The 12103-nt window shown below is 33.3% G+C and overlaps 1 protein-coding gene across 12 annotated transcripts in view; it reads right to left on the bottom strand.

Annotated features, from left to right (window-relative positions):
- The window catches only part of FOXP2 (forkhead box P2), a 552780-nt gene that overhangs the window by 110640 nt on the left and 430037 nt on the right, over positions 1-12103 (bottom strand). For 8 of the 12 annotated variants that reach the window (XM_034670891.1, XM_034670886.1, XM_019802209.2 and 5 more), the window contains one exon: positions 11260-11334. The exons of the other annotated variants lie outside the window; for them this stretch is intronic. In XM_034670891.1, coding sequence (XP_034526782.1) covers positions 11260-11334 — 75 coding nt within the window. The remainder of the gene's footprint in view (positions 1-11259; positions 11335-12103) is intronic. 12 annotated transcript variants of the gene reach the window in all.

The raw sequence follows: 12103 nt of genomic DNA, 5'->3' as shown, positions 1-12103 counted from the left end.
AAATCTTCAGGTATCTAAATGTTTCATAAAATAATTAATGTTCTTCAGATGTATATTAATCCATCTTAAATTTCTGAGAGAAAGGAAAGAACACTCATCTTGTGACTATGCTATTAGTCTCTTATGAAAAAATCAGTGCTAAGTTTGAACTCTAATGAGTAGTTATTCTTTTGGCTAATAATATAATATATGACAAATATGGTCAGAGTAAAGCTATCATAACTAGAAAATTTTAACAACCATAAATATACCCTTCCCTTCTTTTGTACAGTTTGTCATAGAAGTAGGAATCCCTAAAAGGTGATATGAAGTTCAAATGTAGACATCGTGACACAGGGGAGAGGGACACAGTGACCGTCACAAGGCATAAACAGATTTAACAAATAATGGAAGAGAGATAAAAACCCAGCTATAAGTTTACTCATCCTCAAACTTCCATTCAATTCCAATGAAAGTGGGTTTCTATTCCCTTCAAAGAACATCCATCTGTGCCCTGGATGCCAGGTCTCTCCCCCCATCATCTTTCATTCCTTGTTACAACGCTTTACTCTTCTCCTTCTTTCACTTTTAATCTTTTCATCTCCACTGTCTCCTCCCCTCAAGACCTTTCCTCAGTCCTGCTCCCTCTCAAGCCCCCATCCTATCATCTCCCTTTTAATCAGCATTTCTCCCAAAGGACCAGTGTATACATACAACATGTCACCTCTACATGAACTCCTTTAGTTACCATGCAAGTCATCGACTGTGTTCAGTTCAAAACACTCTTGCCAAATCTATAACTTGCTTCATATCTCACCCTGTTTTAATACCACCATTCCGTCTGTAGTAATGTTTTAAAAAAAAAATCTCTTAGTTTGTTAAAAATCTCTTTTATTGATCATTGACTGTTGGCTCCTGGTTCTTTGCTGTCTTATGGATTCGCATCCTTTATGGTTCATCCTTTTCTCCCTTACCCAATGCTTGTGACTTATCTGTGGTTGTCTTCCTCTTCAGTCTCCTTCAAAATAATGGACTCTGGTCTCCTGCATATGCTTATGACTTCCAAAAATTCATCATTTCCAACTCATTGCCAACTGCCTGCTGAGCACAGATATCCCACTGGCAATGCAAATATACTTCTCAAACAACACTTTTATCACTTCCAACCTCCTTCTGCCTACCACTGAACCTATGATTCTTTCTGGGTTCTAGATATCACCAGGTTCACAGTCAACCAAATACAAATATCCAGGCACAGAACATTTCTGTTTCTCTAATTATCAACATACCTTTTACAATCGTATTCTCCCTTAAATCTGTCCTCTTAATTTTTTTCCCTGTTCTTCTCCTAGTTAAGATTACCATTATTATTTTTTGGACAGCATCCTTTCACCTAGACACACAGATTCCAATATTTTTCTAGATTCAATTACTTCTTCCTAATGTTTCTAAGACTATAGCCTGGTTATGTTACATTCACTTCTTTGCTCAAAATCTTACAGAATATTTAAAGTTATCTAAAAATTCAAAACCTCAAATTTTGGCCTTGGTCCATATATTTAAAGACTACATATGCCAACTTTTCCTGAAACATTCTCCAATTCCTCAAATACAATACACAAAGCTACACTTTGAAAACTACCCATCCTTTTCTTTTTTCTCCTCTGTAAATTTTCTTATTCTGTTCCCAATGCCTAGAATATTCTCTATACTTTTAGTGTGATGAATTTTTTTTCAAAACTTCACCTCAAATAAATCTCTTCCACCTACCTGTCTCTAATTCCTCAGTACAGTGATTAAGTCTATCTTTACAACTTGCTTGATTTTTGAGTCTTAAATTTCATATTTCCCATCTTCATGGTCTACACTTCTCGGATGTAGGTGATTACTCATGATTTTACTGAAAATTTTTGTATCATTGTGAGTTATACATAGTATGTGTTCAGCGAGTATGTGTTGAATGGAACCCTGTCAGAGGGCTAAGAATAATTCCAAACATGGGTTGAATAACAAGATCAAAAGAGGGATTAATCAATGTGGACTGCATTGGTGAAAAAAGCATTCATGTGGGATACTATTGAACTGGGCTTTTATAACCATTGAAATTTGATAAGCAGAAAAGAACAGGGAGGATGATAGAAAATGATAACACAAGAAAAAGAATAGAAAAAAAAGGAATATTGTATGTTTGGGACATACGTGTAGGTATATCACTCAGGACCCAATGTTTTTGTTTATGAAATAATCGGGGATAAGTTTGAGTAAGAAAAAGCCCAGTTTTGGGGAAGCACATGACTATAAGGCTATGGTTTATAAAGCTTTATCCAGTAGACAGTGGGCAGCCATTGAACTGTTTCCAAGTTATGAGAAAGAAGAATAGGAACAATTATTTGTCTTATGATGGTATCAATTTAAAAAATAGTATGTACTAATTTAAAATGGTGGAATTGATTCCACGTACTTGTAAGACTTTTCTAGAACCATAATGTCTAAACAGAATTCAAACCTTGTACTCATTTCTATAGTTTTAATTTTTTAAAAGATTTTATTTATTTATTTGACAGAGATAGAGACAGCCAGCGAGAGAGGGAACACAAGCAGGGGGAGTGGGAGAGGAAGAAGCAGGCTCATAGCAGAGGAGCCTGACGTGGGGCTCGATCCCATAATGCCGGGATCACGCCCTGAGCCGAAGGCAGATGCTTAACCGCTGTGCCACCCAGGTGCCCCTCATTTCTATGGCTTTAAGTAGTCAATTTACAACAAGGGCTATGAATATGTTTTACAGGATCAAAGTTGTATGTTACAGACATAGCATTTTATTATTTTTTTTATAAGATTTTATTTATTTATTTGACAGAGAGTGTGAGAGAGCACAGGCAGGGGGAACTGTAGAAGGAGAGAGAGAAGCAGACTCCCCGCTGAGCCGGAAGCCTGATGCGGGGCTCAATCCTAGGACCTGGAGATCATGACCAGAGCTGAAAGCAGATGCCCAACCATTTAAGCCACCCAGGCACCCCCAGACGTAGCATTTTAGTTTGATGAATTCAAGCATCCATTCTGAGCTTTACCTATTTAAATGTTTGATATTTCAATATCATACTTAAAGTATTGTCTTATCTTCTTTTATTTGTATTTTAAGATCAGGCTGGCATAACAGACCTACTAATCACTTCTTCTCAATTGTTAAGACATAATATTTATCTGGGAGAGAGTAAACAGACAATCTAAAAAGCTGGGGGAAATCTCTTTGGTCATCTCTACAGAGCAACTTATCTTGGTTGGATGTGTAGTCTAAATAAAGATAAAATGATTATAAAGAATTAAGATTTGTTAACTATTAAGTTTATTCCTTTAAACATTAGGAAATAACTTTGGAATGCCCTGTACACTGAGGTAAGGATTTCATGTCTTTTTTCTAGCTGAAATCCTATTAGAAGATTTTAAGCAATAAATCAACAGTCTTGGATTTCATGCTTTACTTTATAATGTTTCTGGGGGAATCACTGAAGATCCTTGGATTGTTCTTTTTCCAAAATCTCAACCTATAAATAAAATTATCTCATAGATCTGACTGAGACCTTAAAAATGTTCTCAACAAACTGCAAGTAGTCAAGTAATATGTATGGTAATTTCAAAAGTGATCGTAAAATCTATCTGGTCTTTGAAATCTTTTCATAGGTAAATGTGATTAGCAACATTTGGAAAAACTGAGTGCTTTTGTTATATATAGAATTAAAGTTAAAATACACAATCTGTGAAAATTAATACATATGAACCATGGCTTAGGACTAAAGAATTATCAGGTCATCAACAGCTTCCTCATGAATAATGGAGAGATATTAGGGGAGTCACTTAAATTCTTTATCACTGTTTTCTCAACTGTAAAATAAAGTATTTGAAGTAAATGAATCATAGGGCTCCTTTTAGCTATAATATTCTATCAGTCCATAGAGGATGGAAATACATCACCTTCTCTTTATTTTGGCAATGCAGTAACAGGGCACAACCCTTTCAATAGAGCAAAGTAACTACTCAGATCATATATAAAGAGACAAAAAGCAGGCATGCAAAAAAAGTATATTTGTCAGCCTTAAGCAAGCATATGAGATATGCAATTTACAGGGAACAAGGATTTAGGGAGAAATAGAGATAAAACAACAGTGTACTTGTTACTCATTTTATTTCTTTATTTCAACCTTGTATTAATTATCTATTCATCAGCAAAATACTCACTAGGTATACATATATGATGCTGTAGGAAAACTTAAGCTTGTTTATAAAATTTAATGCCATAATTTTGTCAACACTCTTTCCTCCTAAAATTACACAATGTGAATTTATGAATTATGCTTAATTTAATGAGAATTTATCTGATATTTACCTGATAACCTTCCCTTCATCGTAATGTCTCTTAAGATACTCTTACTTAAGGGTACTTAAGTGAGAACTCTCAAGATTCCTTATTCCTATTCTATATTGTCTGTTTTAGCCAGACTAAATATTTTACCTACGGAATTCTAAATTAAAATTAAGGTATTGGGGCGCGTGGGTGGCACAGCGGTTAAGCGCCTGCCTTCGGCTCAGGGCGTGATCCCGGCGTGATGGGATCGAGCCTCACATCAGGCTCCTCTGCTATGAGCCTGCTTCTTCCTCTCCCACTCCCCCTGCTTGTGTTCCCTCTCTCGCTGGCTGTCTCTATCACTGTCAAATAAATAAAATCTTTAAAAAAATAAAATTAAATTAAGGTATTATATTGTTACTCTGAAAATATTAAATATACAACCTATGTAATCTGGTGTGATGTTACAACTAGTACTCTGGATTTGAAAGGTGGATTGCTTCTGCCAATATTACAAAATATCTCATCTCATCTCTCTTAAGAGAGAACAGAAGGAATATCTGCTGGAAAGGTAACTTCAGGGAAAAGAGCTTGGGAACATGGTTGCAAGAGCCTAAGCATTTCATGTTGTTTTTTAATGTTAAATATGACAGAAGTTCCATCTTGAAATCTTTAACTTGGTAAGACTTTATTCGTTATCTTACCGCCAAGGTGAATTTACTTGCACCAAAATTATCATTATGATACAGGATATGATTAATTGGAAGTAAGCATGTGCAATTTCATCTAAGTTATATGAATCATTATATGATTATAGCATGACAGAACTCTGATAATGTAAGCTTTCTGAACTCCACAGCATGAAGATTTAAAGTACAGCACACAGTTTTAGGTTTAAGTCTTAATGTCAATGGGAATTATATGCTGCTTAACATGACATCCTATGTATTAAAATTACAAGAAAAATCCAGTTATTTAGAAATATTTTTGAAGTAAATACATTGCAGCATGAATGGTGCCAGTGATAACAATTTGATGTCTATAATTTGCTAATCCCTTGCATAACAAATGACCCATTTGACTAATGAAAATTACAAACATAAAAAATTTAACTTCAAAAGAAGAGAACAAAAGTGAATAGCATATAGAACTCAGTAAAAACACATAAACATTCTTTTACAAAACTGGTCATTTAGATATGTATATATATATATGCATGTATGTGTGTGTGTGCACACTCATGAGTCATGAAGATTTATACACAAGGATGACTTGTTTTTTTGTGCCTTGTGCTTATTGTTATGCTAAAATAAGATGATACAGAAATATGCAAGGAGCAGAAATACAAATAATAAACACTGAATATACATTTTATAAATCTTTAGAAATATGCAAGAAGTATAGAGTGAACTGTTAGAAGTTAGTGCAGATTATATTTCATATTTGTAGAGACTACACTAATAGCTCATTACAAATAACTTTAAAATGTGAAAGGAAAAATACAGTCTATCTGAATGGGTACCATAAATTCACATTATTGCCACATACATATTCTAGTGTGTGTATCAATTTATTTGATGAAAAATATATTAACAACAACAAAACCAGATAACTAAATAAATAATCCTTTCATCAGCCCCTGATTTCTGCCATACTAATGCTTTAGTGAATCATCAAGGGGAGTAAATTATTCATTACAAATTTCAAAGAGGAGCCTCCATTGAAAAAACTCTGCTACTGGTCCTTCTTGGAACCAACATCAAGAGAATTCATTGCAATCTCAAATATTGCAATAAAATAGAAGGTGAGAGGCAATCACTCAGGAGAGGTGTCTAGAATGAACTGAGCTCAGGGAGCTACAGCCCAGCTGAGTGAGGTGTGTATAGATAATTATTAATATTTTGAATTACACTTGGAAAGAAAAAGATTAATCAAGAAGTTGCATACAAATGTCAACCAAGGTTTTAAAAAGAGAAATCTTTATTCTATTTCTAATGAAGAATCTGGAATTTTTTAAACAGTAGCCCTAAACATGGTTACTATATTACAACTCTATGGCATTAACAAAATCAGCTATAGAGTAAGGGTTTGAAATATTTGGTTATTTTAAGGCTTATTTCATACCAAAGGACCTCAAATAAAAACTACTCAAAATGAACATGATTAATTAACAAATCTAACTTGTACTGCTTCATAATAAATTCAGGTTTACACTGCTACAACTTTACACTAATAGTGAAGAGTTAAATCAAGGTTTTATAGGAAGGACTCTAAAAAAGGTACCAAAATATTATTCCTGGTTAACTGTCTACAGCATGTTAGTTAAAATCGTCAATACTACCAATCAGTAGTAATTTATGTTTAACTCGTGGTTCATCTCTGCTAATAAATTTATAATAGAGAAGGAAGAAAACACTGGAGGTAATCTGGCACTGCCCCATGTATCTCCTAATTTCGTATCTTGGTGTGCTCTAGCTGGATACAGACAATTAGGGGTACAATAACTTTTCCTAACATTCTTTGGCAATGATTTTCCGTGGCTGCCAGAAGGACATCATTTAGATCTGGCGAGGAAGGATTCTTTCTCTTCCACTTAGCTATCTTCCACTTAACAAATCGGAAAAACATTCGGAAAACACTGATTTTTGTGAGTGAATAAGCCAGTGTTTAACGTAAATTAATGAATATAAAGACTTTCAATGATTAAGGAATATTTCCATCTGTCTTAGCTATGATTCAAGGTGCAATGCCTAATGCTTCTTATTTAATGTTAACACCAAATATGTACTTAAATTTACATCAAACAGAATTGTCTCTTTAGTCCAACCAAGAGTATATTGATGCTACTAGAGCTACTGACTTGAATATCTATTGCACTTTGCCTATGTGTTAGTCATCATGCTAAGTACTTTTCAGTTATAAAATTTAATCCCCATTACCACCCTATGAAGTAGATATTATTATCCTAATTTTACAGATTGGGAGCATGGGGCTAAAACAGGTAAGTAATTTGTCCAACATTCAGTCTAGAAAGCTGATTCCAGAGCCCATGGGATAGATGATTTGCTGTGGGGTAGAATTCATATAAAGACTAAAAAGAGAGATGAATTTGGATGGAAAAATAAGAGATTCTTAAAAATTGTCCCTCTCCTCTTTCTCTTATTTCCTCCAATCCACAATTCTCATTGAAATGAAACATTCACAAGGCAATCGAAGCAGAATAAAGATCTGAAGGGGGAGAGATTCAATGTGGTCAATGCAATTTAATTTAAATGGGTTATAAACCAACTGGACCAAGGCCAGCAAGTTTCATTTTTGGTTTTATAGATACAACAAGTTTTATTCATCAAAATACTCATTTGACCCAATGTCACATGTTTTGAAAATAATACCCAAAAGAGAAAGACTCTAAGCATTCAACTTAATTGCCTTAGCACTTGGAGCTAACAGGCAGAATCCTATGTAAAATAGTATTCACTTAGGTGTAAAAACCTGTAGGCAAGACTAACAATAAGATTATCTGCAGGTAGGTGTTAATGAGGCCATTCAGACAGATGAGGTGTCAACAAGGTGCAGTTATTGGGGAGTGAACTTGGGTTACTATTGTGTGGTAGGAAAGCAAATTCAGGATCATGACAGTTAGCCATTCATAAAGCTGTTTGATATATCAGGAGGGGAAAAAAGGCAATCTATCTTATTACTAATGTTTGAAAGAAAAGTAAAATAAGTGAAGATTTTTCCAGATTAGAGTTAAATATATACCATTTGAAAAAAAAACACTGAATGTGAAAAGGAAGTATTGAAAAGTAATCTCTCACAAAGAAGCTCTCTTACTCTCATACTCTTTCCTTTAAAGCCAGAACTTAATGCTTTTCCCTACAAAATTCCAAGTTACAACAAGAATTTTATGTCATTATTCTTAGAATGTTAAACATACAACCTATGGAGACCAAACATTCCTTTTAAATATAACAGGTAGATAGAATTTAAGATTATAATTTTCAAGTAGGGGTGATATAAGTGAGCACAATTACTACCCAGTATTGCAATAAATTAGTAGAGGCACAATAAATTTAATCTATTAGTGGATACATAAAAGTATCACTACTGTTCAACAATGTGCTAATAAAAAGCACAATACTCAGATGACAGCTAACGTCTGACGGCTACTTGCATACTAAAACACCAGAAAATGCTTCTTTGAAATATATTTTTTTGCATCTTTTTTTTGGGAACTGGATAGAAGAAATGCCTGGGAGAGGATGGTATGGTGGAGAGCTTCTGACATCAGTTTAATATCAAATATGTAATATTACTTATTTCTTTTAGGTAATTTGAGCTTTAACCTACCTTTGGTAATTGCAAGTGGCTTTTCTCTGAAATTTATGGCACTTTATTTCCAGTTTTTTAATAAACTTACAGGATTTTTATTTTTGAAGTTAAGGGGGAGGAAGTAAAAAGTAATTTAATCTGCCACTTTGGAACATTTGTCTGAAAATTTGGCTTTTTATTTGTGAAGGTTGATCAACCATGGAAGTAATATTTGTGACATTAAATTAATCCACTGATAGGGATGTATGATCTCTTAAAAATTTTAGTATTACAATGATTCACAATTTATTACACATTTCAGTTAAATAGATTATAAAGGAATGTGGCTCATGTTAAAGACCTGTATGTCTACTTTCTACACCCTTCTGCCTTTTAGCCCACCATTTATCTCATGGTGCTCCAGAACTTAGTTGAGTACCACCCTAGAGTATTGGTAGTTATGAAATTTACTAAATACTAAAAGAGAACTATGTCCATTGAATAGACATTGTCAATTATGAATAATAGATATCATTCGTTTTAGTTTGCATCTTGATTTTAAATCCCACTATGTAGCCATTTTAGCTTGCAGAAAGGTTATCTCTAACGTAGTCAATAAAAGAAAATAAGCACCTACTTAATATTTAGTGTTTCCCTAGTGCTGTGAAGTCAGGAGGCATCATTTGCAGAGCCACTCAGTGACTAATTTGAAGTATTAAGTTTGGTGCACCATAGGGATGGCAAATATCTGGTCTATGCACTTCTATACTCCCTCTCCCTATCAGCCACAGCAGACTTCACTAATTCATCCTGGTAGTCTTTCTATCTTAGATACTAATCACAGTCTGGACACATAGAACAACCTCAGACTTCTATCCAAGAGAGCCCTCAAAGCAACCATGAACAATCTGGCATATCCTTGGAAAGACCAATACACAGATGATCACAGACTTGGGTTATAAAAATTCAGCTTTGCCATTGAGGAATTAAATGGCCTCTGGTAAGTCATTTAATTTCTCTGTGGTTTGTTTTCATTCTGAAAATATGTCAGTGAAAATATAAAGATTTGATGCTATAGATTTATTCTTATGTAGAATACAGAATTTTTTTTCTTTTTTTTTACTGGTAGAAGTCATTTTAGATAAAGAACAAACACTATTAGTAGTTCAGTCAGCTCCTTCAGTCTAATGAAAACAATTTTTCCATTGGGATTATTTTAGGAAAAAGTATTACCAATTAGAAATACTGCCTTTTCCATTTTTAATGCACTATTTTCTTATTAATAAGTTAAAGTATACAGTTATTTTTGAAGTTTATTTTAAATTTATCTTCCTTCAAAATATAGAGAGGATACATAGAAAATCAGATTAGTTTGGTCTTTCACATAAAATTACATCATTTCAACAAAACTTACCACGGGTTTTTAATTTTTGGTATTTTTTTTCAGATATTATTATTATTGCCAAGAAAGCTCAGGAGGGGCAAATACTATAGGATTAAAATGAGTAAAACCCAAAGTAGATAACTTCGGATCATTGCAAAACCTGTTTTAATGTACAAAATTCATTACCAATCCTCTGCATTCACTATTTCCATAAAATAGCATATATTATGTTGTTTCCACTATTTTTGTTTTGCATCACACAGTTTTAAAAATGCTTTATATATTTTTCACAAAGAATACCATTCCATATTAATTTGACACTATTTTTATTGAGAAAAGTCTTTTTTTTTTAAAAAAAACAAGATATGAAACTAGAAATTTCTTCTATATTCAGGAAGACACTATTTATTTATAAAAGTCTTAACTGTGATGTGTTCTATCAATTATAAATTAGGAAATATTATGTGTAGTGTCTTAAAAAATAAATTTGGGTGAGCCAATTTAGGAGTACTCTAGTCCATGGAAACTAAGTAAGTACCTCAATTATTAAGGAAATAAGCAAAAATTCTATATATGAAAATATATGACTTACATATTTAGAGATTCCTTAGGAATACAGGTAGCACCATGCTAAATGGAAACATGAAGTTGCTCTATTTAAAAATTCTTGAATGGCCACTTCAGGATTGTTATTCATTTCCAAGGCTAACTGGTATGTGAATTGGGTCACGAAAGCAATTTTCATTGAATATTATAGTCTAAAGAGACAAATTGTACTCTAGTGACAGAATATGTTAAAAAAAAAAAAAAGGCCTTGGCATATTTATATGGTAACTTGCAGACTTGGAACAGCAACTTTCACCTAAAATATATAAATATGTATTGTATCTATTCATAATCTCTATTTTTTGCATGTCAACACTATCTCATCATATGATTCCTAAAGGTTCGAGAAAAGTGTAGTGGTGAGTCAACCGTATGCCTTTATATATTTCAGGTAATTTTTAACGCCATCAACTCACAGAAACAGTAAAGTGTATAGATGATGAAATATAACTGAAGAGAGAATACAAGAAGTAACAGAAAACCCACTAATTACATTGGTATCTTAACATTAATCATCTCTGATTATCTGCATCAATGAAAGGGAGTGGCTAATAGAAAATCACAGATAATGTACTTTGTGGTATTGAGTCTATGGCTTTGTGCTTAGTAGCTGAATTTCTAATTGCCCAGTGTAACTTACTGCAAATGTGTTGTGAGGATGCCCATCACCAGAAGAGTGGCCACAGACACATAATTTTGTTTCTGGAAGCAATTCCTAGATTAAACAAAGAGAATCAGGAGTTGGCTTCTTTCCCCCCTCAATCTTAAGGCTTATGCTAATAATGTACATTATCATTTAAAAAATATTTTTGGATTATTATCTTGGTAGGTGAACACAGATGAGACTATTCCATCTTTGTGTCACAGTTACTAACAGTATAGATTTAAAAAATAAAAATAACTTGGCAGATGCAAAGTTGAATATTTAAACATAATGAATTAACCACTAACCAAAAAATGTCATGGTCTACCATGATCTTGACTCAGGAATCTCACTTCCCATTTCTAAGCTAAAATTATGGCCAATGTTAATGAATACCCCTTTAAATTTAAAGGGTACTGTGATTTTAGAGTATGGGATGGTATTTGTCCTTAAAAACTTTAATTACCTCTTTTTCAAAAAGCTAACTATTGACTTGTACTCAACTATAGCCAATACAAATGAACATAAATCCTGGCTTGTCATGAAATGTGAGAATAATCACAAGAATCGCTTTAGCTAAACTGCCTTGGTCATGCATTACGATAACACAAATATTGTCATTAAATATATATTTGAGGCTATGGAGCCAAACTCTACAATCTCTGTTAAAACCTGTTGAATTGCACCACTTGTATTGAGAACAACTCTATATACTCCAATGTATAGTTTGCATTTTTTTTCTGTAAAAGCAAAGTGATTATTTATTGATAAATGACATGGAATGTCATTTTTTACCTAAGTGGCATTAGACATTTCAAAGATTTTGTCTGAAGGGCAAAAG

Source organism: Ailuropoda melanoleuca, chromosome 1 (genome assembly GCF_002007445.2).
Source record: "Ailuropoda melanoleuca isolate Jingjing chromosome 1, ASM200744v2, whole genome shotgun sequence".
In the NCBI taxonomy this organism is placed as follows: domain Eukaryota; kingdom Metazoa; phylum Chordata; class Mammalia; order Carnivora; family Ursidae; genus Ailuropoda; species Ailuropoda melanoleuca.
This window is presented reverse-complemented; position numbering and strand designations above follow the sequence as displayed.